This window comes from Lepisosteus platostomus, chromosome 1 (genome assembly GCF_059453375.1).
Source record: "Lepisosteus platostomus isolate fLepPlt1 chromosome 1, fLepPlt1.hap1, whole genome shotgun sequence".
In the NCBI taxonomy this organism is placed as follows: domain Eukaryota; kingdom Metazoa; phylum Chordata; class Actinopteri; order Semionotiformes; family Lepisosteidae; genus Lepisosteus; species Lepisosteus platostomus.
The window spans coordinates 26,074,864-26,094,344 of record NC_142611.1 but is presented as its reverse complement, the minus strand read 5'-3'; the positions used below and the strand labels follow the sequence as shown (position 1 = coordinate 26,094,344).

General features: G+C 38.5%; 1 protein-coding gene across 5 annotated transcripts in view; it reads left to right on the top strand.

Annotated features, from left to right (window-relative positions):
• The window catches only part of uba6 (ubiquitin like modifier activating enzyme 6), a 101,244-nt gene that overhangs the window by 15,451 nt on the left and 66,312 nt on the right, over nt 1-19,481 (top strand). For all 5 annotated transcript variants that reach the window (XM_088627651.1, XM_088627634.1, XM_088627644.1 and 2 more), the window contains 3 exons: nt 295-375; nt 882-1,004; nt 17,616-17,739. In XM_088627651.1, coding sequence (XP_088483777.1) covers nt 295-375; nt 882-1,004; nt 17,616-17,739 — 328 coding nt within the window. The remainder of the gene's footprint in view (nt 1-294; nt 376-881; nt 1,005-17,615; nt 17,740-19,481) is intronic.

Below are 19,481 nucleotides of genomic sequence, written 5' to 3'. Positions count from 1 at the left end.
CAAATCCGGTGCCTTGTCGGCATTCAGAATGAGCGAGCGCTAAATGTGCCTAAATCTGTCATGTTTAAGTTTGTACCCTGCAGAGGTTGTGTTAACTTTGTAAACCTTTCATATAACTGTAGGTGCAGGTCATCCAGGCTTTAACAATGAAAATTGTTTGCTTAGGAAATACGACAGACAAGATGAAGTTAGATCTATATTGGTTAGACTACATTAGACTAATGTGGTTAATCCAAAACATCTTTATTTGAAACAATAGAAACAAAATGTAACAGTTTTATTTTTAATTCTCAGTGTGTGATTCTAACAGAAGCCAGGCTACAACTGCAAAAGAGGGTTAATGCTTTTTGTCACTCACAGCAACCACCAATTAAAGTAAGTGTGATTCCTAAGTATTGGGGAAATGTTTATTTAATCTTACATGTACGTATATGTAATATTTTGAACACATTTCTTTTTGCTGATTGTCACCAGTAGTTTTGCCAACATTTCTTAATTCCTAAATGTCTGACCCAGGGGCATTAAATTTGTTTTTCAAAATCATTAATCAATGTAGTGATCTAATGTAACAGTTCAAGATGAGGAAATGTTTTTCAAAGACCTTATGCTGTGTAATTTAAGATGCAGATTTACACAGTTAGTTGGTCCAACTTTATTGAATGCCTAACTTTTTTAGCTGAAAGCTCTTATCACACAATTGGGATATTAATGATGGGTATGCAAAGCAAGCAGTGCAGATTGAAGCACCTTTTTTATTTATTCCTCAGGAAAATAAGATCAAATAAAGAGAAACATTGTTTGCATCACTTTGAAGCTGACAAATTTAGTCTTAAAATACCAGTTAGTAATATACTAATAAGAGTTGTTTATTTTTTTGACAGTTTATCAGCTGTGATGTGTATGGGATCTGTGCACGCATGTTCTGTGACTTTGGAGATGCTTTCGAAGTTTCTGACTCAAATGGAGAGGAGCCCAAGGAAGTCTTTGTGCAGAATATCACACAGGTATGACTGGAATTTTTTTTCATAGGTAGGGGTTTTAGGCAATTAATGTATGCCTTTCCATCAGAGAACCACTCTGATGGCAGTGAAATGACTCATGCTCATTTTGTTGCATAGAAGAGAAAACAATCTTTTTGTGAATTGAGTGCCTGTGAATTTTACCACCTTAATGCATTATGTAAAGATAAAGCCTTATCTACATTGCTTATGTATATAAGTTTTGTATACTGTTTAGACTTTTAATAATTTTAAACTGTGTGTATTACAGCATGTTAAACATTAAAAAATCGGTATATTTTATAAAAGCAAGATTGCCCAGTTGAAAAAAAGTACACAACCTTCCACCTTCTTCATAAATATTTTAATAATACATAAATATTTTACGCATCAAAGTCTTTAACTTGGTAACTTACTGTGGGTTCTGGTTTTAACATGCTTGTTCTAATATTATTAAGCTTATATTCTGTACTTCATAAAAAGTTATAACGTAAAGTATGTAATAAGAACACCACTTGATGTTATTGTAAAAAGATAAATGTTGTAATTTAATATCACTTGATAGTTACACGATCATGTTACTAAGCAGCTAAAGTATCATAAGTGGACATTTTGGAAACATTTTGACATTCGTTTCTTTTTTTTTAAATTATATTATCCTTGTAGTGGTAATGAACACTGTAATGTAGCAAGCTGCACCCAGGCGGTTCAAAGAGCATTACTTTCGGTTTGTTTCTCATATAGCCAAATGCATAAAAATAGTCCACTATTATATCTTATTGTGAACATGATCTGCCTCTTTCAGATTTACATCCGAATTGAGAAAATCTATATTTTGTCTTAATCCAGATTTCAGCAGGCTGTAATCAGCCAACAATTGAACTTGGAATTTAAAAAAGTAAAAGTAGTATATACTATACTATACAGTACACTGCCTAGAGTTGAACCCGGTCCATCAGCGTCATTCAACAGGGAACCAGCTGGATGAATTATTGTACATGATTGTTTTTTAGTTTAAGGATTTCTTTATGGAAATCTTTAAATTAAATGATGGAGGGGGAAAGGATTATTTTTTATTAATTTTTTTAAATCAAAATTAATAGAAAACATAGGGTAAATATAATTTAATTTTTTTGCTAACAGTCAACGATTAACAATCTTAACTGTTTAGAAAAATGATAAAAATTAAATATTAACTAAGGAATCGGATGGCACAGTGGTTAGCATGCCTTTTGTATGTTTTTCATAATTACAATAGTAGCACCAGATGCCTAAGAGGCTTTCAAAATTAAATTATGCATGGAAATCTTTGAACTAGAATGATGACTAAGATATCAATCCATTTTTTTATGGTGGTGCAGTGATTAGCTTTGCTATCTTACCATGCTGAGGCCCTAGGTTCAATTCCTGAGGTATTTTATGTGTGAAGTTTGCATGTTCTCTCTGGGTTCATGTGGGTTTTCTTCAGGTAATCTAACTTCCTTTTGCAGTCCAAAGCGTATTGGTAGGTTAATTGGCTTATTGGAATACTGACCCTGGTTTAAGTGTGTGTTTGTGTCTGTTTGTCTGTTTTGTGATGGGCTAACACTACGTCCAGGGTGTATTCTGCCTTGCATCCATTTCTAGCTGGTATAGACTCCAGCTATTCTCTAAAGAATAAAGAGATTAGAAAATGGATGGAACTAAAGGCACTGTGTAACTACTGTATACACAGCGATAGAAACCCACTATGAGATTGCATGATCTCACTTAGGATCAATTATTTTATAGTGCTGGTTTAAGGAGTCAGGCTTTCCACTTCTCTGGATCTGATCAATCTAACTACCTATTTCTTTGCTTTTCCTATCCTGCTTGATTTAATTATTTTAATAATTATTCTGAAAACCTCCTTCTTGAAATGGGTCATTTATAAATACCTGTTTTCACTGTTAACATCTTTCACACATCTCTGTGACAAAATATACACTTATATCAACCTGACAGCTGCTGAGTCCTTTGTTCATCCTGCTCTTAGCACTGAATAAAAATTGAATAAAAAATTCCTATATTTCTATATTTAGTAGTTCCATTAGTGACAAAGGCTAAATTACTTTCTTGGAAAAATGACTTGCTTTAACGAAATATATTTACAAATGCTTTCCCCTGGCAATCTACCTGGATGGCCAACTGTTTGAGAAGCCTTCCATGAAACCATATTTGCTATTTAATCATATAAGGGCTCTCTTACTGAATTGCTCTGTTTTTCATGTGTGCACATTTTCAGACTCTGTATCCCATCAAATCTTCATGATAAGATATCAAACCCTACCAGAAATGCACCTGGTTATTCAAGCCCCTAACCCTCTGCCACATCTGCTTCAGGTTCATACGTTCCTTTGTAACAGCTTTCTGTGATGTTTTGTATATCTAAGGTTTTGAAAGTGTTCCTGCATCCCTCTTCTGCACTGTCTTGTCATGGCTTTTTTCTGTTTGGTTATTTCAAGATAACACCTGCTCCAATTCTAAACTTTTTTGCTCATGTGCCTTTTTGTATTTTCACATTTATTTACATCTCTAACACTTTAACGTCCCAAATTTTCATTTGCCTTATTTTTTTTAAACTGACTTTTAGTTTCAGCCTTATAAAAGCTTAAGTTTTTCTCTTTTGTTTCTTGTATTACAGAGCTCTTTAATTGTGAAGTTCCCAGCATGCTCTATTTAATGGTCAGGTTATATGTATTGGACGTAATGTACACCCTGGACATATAGCAGTTCTATTTATATTGAGTTTATTTTCATTTTATTCAATTTTTATTGCGCTATTGTTATGCAGGTTTATTTTGTAACTTTTAATTTTGTAATCCCCCCCCCCCCCCCAAAGCTTGCAGAAAAGACATTTCATTGTCAGCAATTACTGCTGCATGCCGTCTTGTTGTGCATTTGATATATAAAGTTTGATTTGATTTTTAAGCTGTTATTACTGATCACCGAATTATTGCACTACACATTGCTTAATTCACCCACCTTTCCTGAATGTCTATGACAAACAGAACTACTACTGTCTCTGGTGTGATCTTTTTGAAGCTGAAATTTCACTGTTAAACAAATAAGAAATTAGATTCTTCATAAATCGAATCACTTATTTTATGTAAACACAAAGTAATTGCTCTATGAAAATGCTCTTTTTCTTGTTTGTTTCTGGTGAAAACAGCTATTTAATTCAAAGAAGGAAACACATCAGCAATGCTTAAAGTAGAGAAAATAAACTGGAAACTCCAGCTGAATCACCAAACAAATCACTGTTTGGTGATTCAGCTGGAGTTTTCAGTTTATTGTGCCTTTCACTGAAAGACTAGTCGGAAAACAGCAAAACCGAGCACAAAGCAAGAAAACAAAGCAAGGCACTTTACAGATGCAGCCATTCAAAACAAGCGGGCGATACAGCATTATTTTGCGGTGCGCTTTACGCAGTCTACCACGAGTTACCGTAAATTCTCCTATAATACTGCAAGTAAAATAATAGTATCCGGAATTTCCGCAAGGTGGAGCTAATAAAGCTCAACCTCTCATGTTTGAGCTGTCGCCATCAAAGTCTTTAACGAAGATATTACTAATAGTATTAAAAATAAATGACCTTGGACAAGCTGTAAACTCAAAGTATTGCCCTGGTCCACATTCTTTTTTTTCATTGACCGTCTTTGTAAAAGTAACACCACAGCATTTCGCAATCATGCATTTGTTTCAAATCAAGTACAGTATTTTTTGAGAATCTCCGATTCACCATGCCTTTCACATGCTCATAAAAGAGATTGAATTAGGAACATAAACATATTACTGTATGCAAACTGTACTGTATACAGTATGTATATGTATATTTAATGTCTTTACTGTGCCCGTTTAAGAATTGAATATTTATATGGAATTTTACCACTGAAGGGAAATCTTAGTACCTGAGCATAAAAAGAATAGGAGCATACTGTAACATGTGTGAAGGCCATAAACGATATTAGTTTTGGAACTTACAGTATATGGCTGGTCTCGGTACTTTAAAGAAAACATACACACCAGTATTCCAATTCTCCCTAAACATTTTAAGCATTGAAGTCTTTAACTAATGTGATACTGGAGTCAACAAGCATACTTTTAGAATTTGATTAAAAGGGAATATAATATGGAATCGCGTATCTAAAGAAATGAATAATGATATAATTATACTCATGTACCGCAACACAAGAATTGTACACGCTGTACGATGTCTGTTGATAATGTTTTGTAGGGCTTTTTCAGCGCTCCTCATGTGACCTTGCCAGTGGCGCTGTGGGTTAGGTTCCTGACTCTTACATCACATGTTGCGTGTTCGAATCCGGCCGAAGCCATGACTCTTTTTTTTTAACAAACATTTCTTTGAAAAAATAAAACATTTCCCTGGCTCAGAGATTAAATAAAACTTCACTCGCACCAAACAAATGTATATTTCTAAATATCACAACATGATCAAATTTAAGTCATTTTAATAACAATGAATAGTCACCTAGGCGTTACAATATAAACATTTATATTGATTTAAATTGCGTTTAAATCGCCTTTATTTAAAACCCATAAATAAAGCTGATACTGTTTAGACTTTTAATTATTTAAAACTGTATTACAGCAGCACAATGCACAATGTAACGTAAATCGCTATCTTTGTCTTCTGCGTAATAATGTTCACCTCTCTGTCCAGCAAATTACCAATAGTAATAATAATGAACTTTATTGTATATGGCGCCTTTAAAGCTGGCTCCTCAAAGCGCTTTACAGGATAAAAACAATAACAACAATACTGTTAGGCTGGGCAAACGATTTTTTAAAAAGAAATACAAAATGAGATATAATGATGTGTTCCGGCTTAGACATTAACGAAGAGCATAACACGTGGGCGGCCAGCGGGAGTGCTGGCTGTGACGAATTAAACCGGTTTCACAGGTATTTTCAAAGTAGAAGGGGGCGAGATTTCCAGCGAAAGACACCTCCCCCCCTCCTAAACCACCCAGTAAGTATAGTACTTACTAGTTAAGAAAGCTAGGCTCCTCGATGAAATCGATTTAACATGCTAATGCGTTGGTGTAACAGTCCGGGCGTGGCAAGCTTCTAATGTCAACCCTACTACGGCGAAAGGAACCCTTCTTTCATTGGAAGACAATGAACATATTCTAGCCCTAAATGAATTAATAGCTAACATGGTTTACATAAAATACATTTTTCCAAGAAAGTTTAGCCTTGTCACTAATGAAACCACTAAATAAAGACATAAATATAGAAATCTCAAGATTTTTAAAATACATGACATTAAAATTTCTTTAAAAATAAAAACGATTACAAACGCCAGTGGAGAGAGAGAACAGGGGAGGGATGTTGGTTTTGCATAAGGGGCGGGGCTATGGAAATGAGGTCTATTTGGGAATGTGGAGTTACATGTTCTGGCTGTTTGTGAATTATCATTGTTGAGTATGGAGTGTTGAGGTATTGATTTTGTGTACTGCTTTATGTTGAAAATTGAGGTGGATTTTGTTTATGATAAAGAGGATAAACTGGGATGGGAGGAGGGTTTGGTTTTGCATAAGGGGTGGTATTATGATAATTGGAGGAATTTGAGAGAGTTTGCGGGCTATTTTTGGTTTGTATTACGAATGTTTCTTGTGATTTTGGGATCAAACGTGGAAAGATTAGATTACCAATCATTTTTATTTTTTAAATACATTTTAGAAAAGTGTAATCTATACTAAAAAGCTGTATTTATTTAATACCACTCGATACTTATATTAATGGAGTTTAGTTGATACTGTTTAAACTTTTAATTATTTTAAATTTTATTACAGCATTGTACACATGCTTAAAAGAGGAGAAAACGCAAGCCTTCTTTGGGTGTGAGGGTCTTCTGCTCAGAATGAAATGCTAAAATGTAATGTAGGCTCTGAATGGGTTCAATTATGATTTGGGGTTGATTAAGGTCGCTGCCTTTCATCCAAAATCCTGCTTGAATCCTTCTAAACTAAAAATTAGACACGAAAAGGGGCTCTGGTGAAATTTCTCTTTTTTTCTTGGAAAAATATCTTATCCGCTGCAATCCGGGCACAGAAGGATTAAAAGAAGCCAGACGGGCAGGGGGAAGAGTGAGTTCTAAATAAAGAGGTATCCAGGTAACAGTGAAGGTAACAGCCGCAGACGTGGCCTACTTAGCCCGTCAGGGTTACCCTACTCTCCCGGAGGAGGCCCACTGGGAGATATCGCTCCAGGCGTTCCTCTGGGCCTGGCGCCGACTGAGGTGCAGTGCCACGTGATGCTGGCCGCGCCAGTCCTCTTGGAGCAGGCCCTGGCTTTGGTTGAGCAGGCTGATGCCGTATTCGAGGAGACCGGTGGGCACCAACGGAGGGGTGCACGGGGAATCAGATGGGGAGGAGGAGACGCCCAGCGCGGCGATGCTGGGGGAGCGATGACGGCTGGTCATCTGCCACCGCTGTGGGGAGAGGGGACACTTCGCACTGGAGTACCGGGCGCTGGAGCCCCGGGGACTCTGGAGGCCGTCGGGAAACGGGAGCGGGGTGGCCTAAAGAGGGGAAGGCAGCCCTTGAGCAACTCTACCCCCACTCCGGAAAGCCAGAAGGAGCGCTTCACCACACCTGCTGCCGTGGGAAGGGTTGGCCACAGCCGGGGCTTATTTCTTCCCTGTCTCATCGAGGGCAGACCCTGCCAGGCCCTCGTCGACACTGGTTCGACCATCACCCTGCCTCGGCCTGGTATCCTGCCGGGCACCAAGGCAGCCAGACCCCCAGGGCGCTCACTGTGCACTTTGGGGCTGCGAGAGTGAAACACTCCTTCTACAGTACCTTGCCCCTGTCCATGAGGACTGTATCCTGGGGTTGGACTGGTTGCAGCAGGTGGGTGGTTGCCTTGACTTGGGCCGGCGAGAGTTGGTGGGGCAGGGGGAACGAATCATTTTCACGGTGGGCGGGGCGGGAGGTGTCCGGGGTGTGTGGGATGACCGGAGTGGGAAGTGAAGGTGGCAGTGGCGTGCATCGCCTGGGCCTGCCGGAGCCGCAGGTGTCGGGGAGAGTGTCCCAGAGCTGACTCCCAGTACGGTGAGATAAGCTTGCCCCTACCCGGACTGTAAGGCACTCTGTGCACTGTGGGAGGCCTTGGAGGTGAGGGGCAGGGTGCTGCGCCGGGGGTGGCAGGTGCCCTCCAGCGGCGAGGTCGCTGCTTGGCAGCCTCCGGCTGGCTGTGCACCGCTTGGAGAACTGCCCCACAGAGCGACCGCAACACCACAAACTGCCACCTGACTTTGCCACTGGAGGGTACCCACCACCCCCGGCGCAGCACCCCGTCCCTCACGCCCAAGTCAAGGCAACCACCTACCTGCTGCAACCAGTCCAATCCCAGGATACAGTCTACACAGACTGGGGCAAGCTAGAAGGGGTGTTTCACCCGTGCAGCCCCAAAGTGCACGGTGAGCGCCCTGGGGGTCCGGCTGCCTCGTTACCCGGCAGGACACCAGGCCGCAGCAGGGTGATAGTCGAACTGGTGTCGACGAGGGCCTGGCAGGGTCTGCCCTCGGTGAGGCAGGGAAGGAATAAGCCAACTCTTCCCACAGCAGGCAGGGTGAAGCGCTCCTTGCTTAGAATAGCAATATTTTGGACAATCAATTGACAATAAACATAGAAAAGCACATATTAAATTTGGGAAATTTGGTTTCAAAAGTCCTCATATCAACGATGCCTATACTGTGTTCCTCTACAGTATGCTAATCTATTGTAGTGCATTCGCCCCCCTCTTAGGCTGCGCAAACGATCTTTTAGATTTTTATAGAGAAATAGAGGCTGTACAGTATGCGTTACAATATAAACATTTACTGTCAACCTTTAAATCAACAATTGATTTAAAGACGATCTGTCAAAGCGCAATGAAACCTATTACTCGATTCTTATGGACTCCCGGTCCCGCCAGGGATTAAAAAATAACATGGAATCGCGTATCTAAAGAAATAACAGTATACAGTAACTATGTTCATGCAATACAATAGCATGTTACATTATTAATTTGGGGGTCTCCTCTTGCCAGAAAGCGCTAAATTGCATTTTGCCTCAACACTCCATACTCAACAACGATAATTCACAAACAGCCAGAACATGTAACTCCACATTCCCAAATAGACCTCATTTCCATAGCCCCGCCCTGCAAAACCAACATCCCTCCCCTGTTCTGTCTCTCCGCTGGCGTTTGTAATCGTTTTTATTTTTAAATAAATTTTAGCAAAGTCATGTATTTTAAAAATCTTAAGATTTCTTTATTTATGTCTTTATTTAGTGGTTTCATTAGTGACAAAGGGTAAACTTTCTTGGAAAAATTTATTTTATGTAAACCATGTTTGCTATTAATTCATTTAGGGCTAGAATATGTTCATTGTCTTCCAATGAAAGAAGGGTTCCTTTCGCCGTAGTCGAGTTGACATTAGAAGTTTGCCACGCCCGGACTGTTAAACCAACGCATTAGCATGTTAAAGCAATTTCTTTGAGGAGCCTAGCTTTCTTAACTAGTAAGTACTGTACTTACTGGGTGGTTTAGGAGGGGGGGAGGTGTCTTTCGCTGGAAATCTCGCCCCCTTCTACTTTGAAAATACCTGTGAAACCGGTTTAATTCGTCACAGCCAGCACTCCCGCTGGCCGCCCACGTGTTATGCTCTTCGTTAATGTCTAAGCCGGAACACATCATTATATCTCATTTTGTATTTCTTTTTAAAAAATCGTTTGCCCAGCCTAACAGTATTGTTGTTATTGTTTTTATCCTGTAAAGCGCTTTGAGGAGCCAGCTTTAAAGGCGCCATATACAATAAAGTTCATTATTATTACTATTGGTAATTTGCTGGACAGAGAGGTGAACATTATTACGCAGAAGACAAAGATAGCGATTTACGTTACATTGTGCATTGTGCTGCTGTAATACAGTTTTAAATAATTAAAAGTCTAAACAGTATCAGCTTTATTTATGGGTTTTAAATAAAGGCGATTTAAACGCAATTTAAATCAATATAAATGTTTATATTGTAACGCCTAGGTGACTATTCATTGTTATTAAAATGACTTAAATTTGATCATGTTGTGATATTTAGAAATATAAATGTGTTTGGTGCGAGTGAAGTTTTATTTAATCTCTGAGCCAGGGAAACGTTTGTTAAAAAAATTAGTCATGGCTTTGGCCGGATTCGAACACGCAAAGTGTGATGTAGGTGTCAAGAACCTAACCAACAGCGCCACCGGCAAGGTCACATGAGGAGCGCTGAAAAAGCCCTACAAAACATTATCAACAGACATCGTACAGCGTGTACAATTCTTGTGTTGCGGTACATGAGTATAATTATATTGTTATTTATTTCTTTAGATACGCGATTCCATATTATATTCCCTTTTAATCAAATTCTGAAAGTATGGTTGTTGACTCCGGTATCACGTTAGTTAAAGACTTCGATGCTTAAAATGTTTACGGAGAAATGGAATACTGGTGTGTATGTTTTCTTTGAAGTACCGAGATCAGCCATATACTGTATGTTTAAGTTCCAAAATTAATATCGTTTATGGCCTTCACATGCGTTACAGTATGCTCCTATTCTTTTTATGCTCAGGTACTAAGATTTCCCTTCAGTGGTAAAATTCCATATAAATATTCAATACTTAAACAGGCACAGTAAAGACAGGGAAAACGCACCACGAGTGCCCCTGTCGGTCAACCAATCACGTACCGCGGTATTTTGCATCGTGACGCGCGAGGCCATAGCCAATTACCTCCGGTACGTGTCTGTGCCGCACACTTGGATTGGCTGCATCTGTATATCTCTATCTGTACATCTGTATATATCTGTATATAATCTATGTCTGTAGCGTGTGTGAAATGGAGACACATCGTTCAGGTTTTTTAGAATTATAAAAAATAAACCTTTGTTGAGTTTACACGAGAGACAAAAGGTACCTGTTGAGGCCTTGTGTATTGCTTGCAAAGTAGCTGATTTTGACAAACAGCTAATTATTGCTTGAAGAATTTTACTGTACTGTAGCTTTATTTAATTGAACAGAATGTCACTTTACACCTTGCTTACTCTGTTATGCAGAGTTTGTGTTAAGCACAGTTCACACTCTTTTGCCTGTTGGGGAGCGGGAGCCTATTCCAGAGACATTTTCATTGTCGGTAACTATGCAGGGAGAGCATGTAGATTCCAAAACACTCTCCGGCAGCAGAAGTGAGCAATAACCTGCTAGAAAAACAAATTTGTTCCCAAAAGCAGATACTGTATAGTTATCGCCCTTTTTGCAAAAATTCCTTAATATAACCACATTGTGTACTCTACATTGTTGTATTTTGTACCGTGACAGGAAAATATACACTGTTTTTATTATTGTTGTTGCTGCTGGGCTTCGAGCTTTGAATTGCCTACTTAGTTCTTTGACTAGCTTGCAGAAAAATACATTGCCCTGTTTTTTTGTCTATCACTTAATAAAAAGGAAGGCGAGAAGACATTTTCATACTATTTTTATTTTTGATTAAAATTGCAAAAGCGTGTTTAATTAAACACTTTCATTGACCATTCACAATCTGACAAAGCAAGGCAGAACAAAAGCATTAGTGAAATCACATTCTCGAATGTCCCCCACTGCACTCAACAATCTTAGGAAGAACACAAAACGGCCTGTTTGACATGTTCCTTTTAACTACATTGCCGTCGAAACTGTTGCAATGAAACGCTCAGAGTTTGTAATGTAGGACGCTCTGAACAAGTTAAACTTTGATGCAGGACAAATAAATGTATTTCCCACAAGCTATACCGTAGTGGCTTTAAAACTATACAACACCATGCTGTATGCATGTGACTTGTCTTTGTTCTAGTTCAAATACAGTACAGAAAAACGATTGTTAAGAAAAAACAGGACATTTGATTTCTGGTTGACTTATGTTAAAGAGCAACAATGACAACAGAGCATACTACTAAAAATTTGTTCCCATCCCTCAGCAGGACTGTCTATTTTACATAACAAAGCAGGGTCTAACACTCCAAGCCTTTGTGAGACATAGGGGAGCTGCGTTACATAAAGTGGCTGCAAAGAAATATACTGTAGTAGGTAAAAGTTAATTCCAAGCTTTTCAATAAAGTCTTTTCCAAGCTCAAAAGAAAAGACTCAACGTGTCTCCTCTATAAATCCAGCTTCCAAGGTCATTTATTATCATCTTCTATATTTCATTAAAATTGGAAAGTTTTTTACAAGTGTAAATCCACCTATTTTCTAACCTCTTTATCCAGGACAGGTAACATTTTCACCAATACTATTTGGTAACATTTTTTACGATTTTGACAGACTTCAGAATCCTTCGACTGATGCTTAAAGTTTAACATAATGCGTAGTGTAGTAAAAGAGCTATGAGTGCAGTACATCTTTCCGCCTGTGAAAGATTTGCATATGTAGTTTATTCTTATCTGTGTAATACAGGAAATGCAGAGGGAGCTTCAGAAGTTAAACAGAGGTCTGGAACACCCTGTCTCAAACATAGACGTTTAATAAACTGTATGAAAACAGTGACAAATCACCCAGAACAAAATACAATTTTAAAATATAAGCAGTTTGAAATTAATAGTTGTTATTAATAAATCACTTAACTTTGAACATGTTATGATACTTAGAAATGCCTAAACAGTCAATAGTGTCCATCATATTTACTTTTTTAATTTTTCAAAGAAATGTTTTTGTTAAAAGAAAACTCATGCTGGGTTCGAACCCCCCGCCCTCCAGCATGCGAGTCACATGCCAAAGCCATTACACCAAGGTGCCGCTTGACAACTTATGTCATAGCTGAAAAGGGTAGGCAAAATGTTTTCAAGTAATCATGGGTGAATGAGTCAAATTGAGGCAGATGTTTACAAAGAAAGTGGACGGTAAGAACAAGAAACGGTAATCCTTTGAGCTATATGAAAATAAATAAATCCTTAAATATCGTTATTAATTTCTTTAGATAGCGATTCCATATTATATTCCCTATTAATCAAATTCTAAAATGAATGCTTTTTTACTGTGATAACAAGCGTAAGTATTCATAGAAAAGGTTATTTTGGCCAGCCAATTGCATGCTGTGGTGTTCTGCGCTATTCTGCAGATAATTTTGCGCAGTACGGGGTTTTACCACACATTTTGAATGGCTTCATCTGTATGGTCCAGGCTCTGGTGCTTTCCAGGCACAGAATTAGCTGTATCTGCCAGGTTGGCTGGGCTTTTGTTGTTCCTGCGTATATATCCAACCAAATGCAGTCTGTACTGTCTGCTTTCTCAGCTGTACCTGCTGATCCAGCTAGGTCCTTAACATCTTTGCTTCTTTATCTTATTTTTAGTGTAATTCCAACTACCCATTGTAGTATTCTCATTTACACTCTATCTTGTAACTTCTATTTTTTTATTGCCCAACATTGCTCTTCCTTTATAAAAGCTGGTCTTATTATTGTTCATCAATCTTCTTTTTAAATCGTCCTCCTGCCATTTCTTCTAACCTATGTACTATTTTGACACCCTGTTTACGTTCTTTCTTTCATTAGTGTAGTGTTGAACCTAGATATAATTGTTGCAAAATCTTTTCTTGCTTGTTCCTTATTTGAGCCTTCATTTTGTCTTCCTTAAATGTCAATATTTTTGTGTTTGCCCTTCTTACAAACATTCCTGCCATTCCTGCCGCTGTTTTTGAAATTATTATGCCAGCAGCCATATCACCCTGCAACTCACAACTAGCAACTGGCAACCCGCTGAAGCTAAGCAGGTGTGAGCCTGGCCAGTACCTGGATGGTAGACCTCCTGGGAAAAGCTAAGGTTGCTGCTGGAAGAGGTGTTAGTGGGGCCAGCAGGGGGCGCTCACCCTGCAGTCCATGTGGGTCCTAATGCCCCAGTAAAGTGATGGAGACACTATACTGGAAACAGGCGCCGTCCTTCGGATGAGACTTAAAACCGAGGTCCTGACTCTGTGGTCATTAAAAATCCCATGGTGTTTCTCGAAAAAGAGTAGAGGTGTAACCCCGGCGTCCTGGCCAAATTTCCCATTGGCCCTTACCAATCATGGCCTCCTAATAATCCCCCTCTATGAATTGGCTTCATTACTCTGCTCTCCTCCCCACTGATAGCTGATGTGTGGGGAGCGTTCTGGCGCACTATGGCAGCTGTCGCATCATCCAGGTGGATGCTGTACATTGGTGGTGGTGGAGGGGAGTCCCCATTACCTGTAAAGCGCTTAGAGTGGAGTGTCCAGAAAAAGCGCTATATAAGTGTAAGCAATTATTATTATTATTATTATTATTATTATTATTATTATTATTATTCGTCATTGTCATTGTCCTTAGTTAGCAGCATAAGTAAACAAATTTTACATCAACATTTCAAATTAATATTTCATAGTCTTTCAATTAAATATTGACAATGTCGAATCTGACCAATAATAAATGCATTTTCTCTTAAAACAGTTAAAACATTAAAGAAATGGCAAATAAAATTACAGCAAACAGGATAAAACAATATATAACTGTTGTAAGAGAAAATGCATTCTTCTGTTTCTTCTGAGCCCCGCCTATCTTTGTTCCACCAGCATGTTTGTTTTTTGTCTTGTCACCTAGTTTAGTTTGTTTTACCACAATTCCTTGTTCCAATAATACTGCTTTAGCTAATTCCTGTATTCCTTTTACATCTTCTTGACATTTCTACTGCAGTATTGTAGCTTTAAATTGATACTTAGTTTCTCCTGTAAGGTTTCATATTTTGGGTTTTAATTACTGGCTGTTGTTGCTGCTTTCTTGCCTTCTCTTCTGTTCTCTTTTGCTTAAGTCCTTCTCCCAGTATTATTCAGCTCTTACGCAGCATATGTTTTATGTCCAGTAGCTCTTTTTTTATTTATAGTAAAATTTGACTTTGATGATTTCTGCATGATATTAAAAGATCCATCTCTGTAATCAGTTCTTGTTTGTTGTTTTTAGCTCCAAATCCTTGCGCTATATTTATGGTCTCAACTGTCTTCCAACAGTTTTTCATTATTATATCTCGGTGAGAGTCACTTCAACTCTGTGACTCCACCACACAGCATCTTACTTACCTCTTTGGTACTTCTGTTTATTTTCTCAATGGAGATAGTTTTGACCTTTCTTTTCTATAGCACACTTGCATGATGTTCTTTGGCTGTAGCAGGCTCTCTACAGTATCACTTGTCAATTTCTCATCTCATTTCTCAAGATGCTAGATGTTCATTGCCTTTAGGGAATACTGTAGTATTTTTCAAAAACTCAATAACATATCCAAGTGTAGGGGTTTTGTGAATTTACTGGGATAGTTTGTTAATTGCAGCAGCAATCACGAGGTGGTTCGTTATGGCTTTTAGAGAATCGATCGATCAGCGACGTACACACATGGATTCAATAAACGAGATACATTTATTAATACATAAATTGTGCATAAAACATAACAGTCTGCCTGGATACAGGTGGCAGATCTTACTGTGAGGGTTATCAAAGTGCAAGGTATATAATCACGAAGAGATAAAAAACACAAAGAGATGCAAAGAATATGCTTCAGTATACCATTCGGCTATACTATCGTTAATCAGTCTACGTTAGCTACTCAATAGTAAATACATTACTGAGTTTAATTGAATTGATATCAACTTGTGTTGAGGTAACAATTGAATTCTCGAGATGCAATGCAGAACATTGGGTTTACTTATCCAGATATGGATTTGTATTTCCTGGCACGGGCACCAAAGACCAGCTAGCGGCTGCGTCCAATCACTGCGGCGTTCAATAGGCGTTGTCTTTAGGGGGAAGAAACTCGGTTTGCTTCCGGTGTAGTGCTGTTGCTGAATAAAAACTTATTCAGTTTGTTGACAAGAGTCCAAACGTATACTCCGGTGATCAAGCGAAGCGTCCCCGTTGGCTAGCAATTTACGTACGGGCATTCTCCGGGCCAACACTTTGCTGAAACAAGGTTCCAGTCCCTATACACACACCAGCCATCATGTGATTGTCTCTGAGGGTGTGAAAAGTGGCCATAGAAGCAAAGTTTCTGAGCCATGCAGTGTCTTTTAAACCAGGACCAAGATAGATGGTGACTGGTCGAAAGTTTAGCGGGCAGACCCACGTGAGGTTACCACGCCCTACAGGTTCCTGATTGGTTAGTCAAGGTGAGAGATGAGTCACAATGACCTCTGACATCTAGGACCGCAATCCAGATGTCAAGAATCTCACAGGCAGATAGGTGCCAGGAATAACTATTGATCATGATAGCCAAGCATGGCTGGGCGGATCCCCACTTGGGATCTGCTCCTTATCTGAGAGAAAACAGCCTAAATCAGAACTGCATGAATAGCTTCTCTGTGACTGCACCGCAGAGATGAGAAAGAGAGATGGGGCCTCATTTAGGAAAGCACAGCAACACTTATTTTTGTCTTATTAATAAGTATTGCTGCTACACAAGCATGAAAGTCTAGGAACCATATTGTATGTTTAGTTGGTCAGACTGACACCAGCCATTCTTACTGGCAGTGGGTCTTGCTATTGTTCTAAAGGAGTAGTCACATGACAGTGAGGGATTTGTACTCAGAAGACTGTTTTTGTGTGCCTTACTATCTCAACAAGTAATAACTTGGGGTAGCGTGGTGGCATAGCTGGGGTCCTGGCTTTATTTCCAGACATCGGGTATTATATACTATATATGTTCTTCCTGTGTTTGTGTGAGTTTCCTCCCACAGCCTTAAAAATACTTGTAGGTTAATTGGCTTCTGGGAGAATTGACCCTGGTATGCGAGTGTGTTTCTGGATGTCTGTATGTGAGTCTGCTTTTGCCTCTGCATTTTTACATCTGCCCTGCAATGGGATGGTATTCCATCCAGGATGTACCCTGCATTGCGACCATTACGTGTTGGGATGGGTTCCGGCTCCCCTGCGACCCTGAATTGGGTTAATTGGCTAGAAAAAGAATGGATGGATTTGTATGCTCTTGACTTTGTAAAGTTTCTGGGAGCTGTCAATTGGAAAGTATCATATGGCAGCTGATAAATGTTGCAAATAACTAATCAAGAAGTTTTATGCACAATTTTCTGACAAGTATAGTTCAGCTCTGCTGCAGCTGAATGTGTACCATTGACAAGCTGTCTGACATAACACTGCAGGCTCTTCAAACACTCACATCTTTTGTACATCCTGTAATCTGCAATATTGGCATTTATTATTCTTGTAGGTGTATTAGATTTAGCTAAGTATAAATTGTTCCAAGTGGTATTAACACCATAATATTACTCTCTATGGTATGACTATTGTTAATGATTTTGAGTAAATCATCGTTCTACAACCTCTTCACATGTTTCTTTCCTTATGGTCTACTATCTGAAGTTAATTTTAAATAACTGCCAGAGTCAAACTTTTTGTAGTATATGTAATTTTTTACAAATGTCTATATGTCTGTTTATAAAAAGTGTCATGGTGGCTATTTCTTGAAAGAAGCCAAAGAGATTTCTATGCAGCAGGAGTATTACACATTCAGGTGATGTACAATATGTGGAGTTAAGAGAGATTTTTTATTTCAAAACCCCTTCTGCTTTTAGGGTAATCCTGGTGTAGTGACATGCATGGACAGCAAGACCCACGGGCTTCAGACCGGACAGTGCGTCACTTTCCGGGAAGTTAATGGCATGTCGGAGTTAAACGGAACAATTCACCAGATTACAGGTATGGAGACAGTGTTTTTAAGTGTCAAAAATGTAAAAGTAAACATGTTCTCTTTAGTGGATGTTTGCTGTGATAAGGGCAACATGTTTTCACATCTGCAAAATTTATAAAAGGTTGGTATTTATGTAACATGATTCATGTATGGTGACGTGGGTTTGCAAGTCATTTTTTAAGGAACAAATTACCTTTCCTTTAATCACTTCTCTCAAGAAATGGCTGAATGAGATACTCTGATTAATTAGCTACTAAAATCCAGAAGAGTTAGATAAGCGGAACTGTCCTTGTCTCATTTGCATATTCGTTTCTTATGTACAACAGAAATTAAAATTTAGAACGTTTGCCTTCATTACTACAAATCGTCAGCTTCTGATGAACTTGTGCAGAAACACTAAAAATCCAGCATTGTAGTATTTTCATTCTATACTTTATATATTTTCTCTTTTGTGGATAGCTGTTTTTTTGCCCTTGATTATCATTATGAAATGAGAAATCCACTGCGTGATTATATACAGATCCAGCCATTTAAAATGCGCAAAGTACACTGCGTCAAAACGCGGTAGGCATAGAGTATCACAATGCATCATAATGCGTCATACCACATGTTATGATGATAATGTCTGGAATCACCTTGTAAAACCGCCAGGTGGAGCTAATAAAGCTTAATGTTTCATCTACAGCATTGGAGCTGTCATCAGAAAACGCCCAGTTTTGAATCCCGGTCACTGATGAGGGACAATCTTTTTCCAATTAAGAATTTAAATTGTATACTCTTTAGACTTTTAATAATTTTAAACTGTGGATTACAGCATGTTATTCATTAAACATTAAAAAGTTGGTATATTTTATAAAAGCAAAATTGCTCAGTTGGACAGAAGTACACAACCTACCACCTTTATCATAAATATTTTAATTATGTATAAATATTTTATGCATCAAAGTCTTTATGGTAGATGGACAGGCTGTAAGCTCAAAGTATTAATGTGGTCCACTTTCTTTGTAACCGTCTGCATCAGTTTAACTGTTGGGACACGAAAATACTTTAATTTTTAATTGACAAAAAGTAACACCACACTCTCTAGTTTAAATGGATTGTTTTGTTGCTGCACTGACTGTTCAACCAGAGGAAAAGAGCACCTCTTTCTTCTAAGCATTTTGTTGATCTGATCACATTTTCTTTTCCAATCATACAAAGTAAGATTTGAGAATATCCGATTTACCATGCCTATAATGGTTTCCCGGAGATTGCTCATAAACAATAATAATTTAGGAACATAAACGTATTATGTAAACTGTATATGGCTGGTATTGGTTGTTTAAATAAAAAATACACACCACTATTCCACTTTCTTCCTAAACATTTTAAGCATCAAAATCTTTCATTTGGTTACATACTTTTTTAGAGTTTTTACATGCTCCTTCTAAATAAAATTAAGTTTACATAAAAAATGCAGCATGGAGAAATGGACAAAAATGCAGGGTATGCAGCATGGACAAATATGGCAGGATCCCAGGTGTGTGTTGCTGTGCTGAGGCTGCTGTGTAACTGTTTTTACTCAATGCATGTGACTAGTTCCAGTATACCTAAGTTGTGTTATAGCCTACATACTTAAAATAAAAATGGTGTTCCTTAATAAATCAGTCACGTTATGGAAACTCAAATGACTAGATTAAAGATCCTCAAAGTTAAAGACAAACTCATTCCAGCAGATTTCTTGGAATCAATAATGGAACACGAGTGGAAA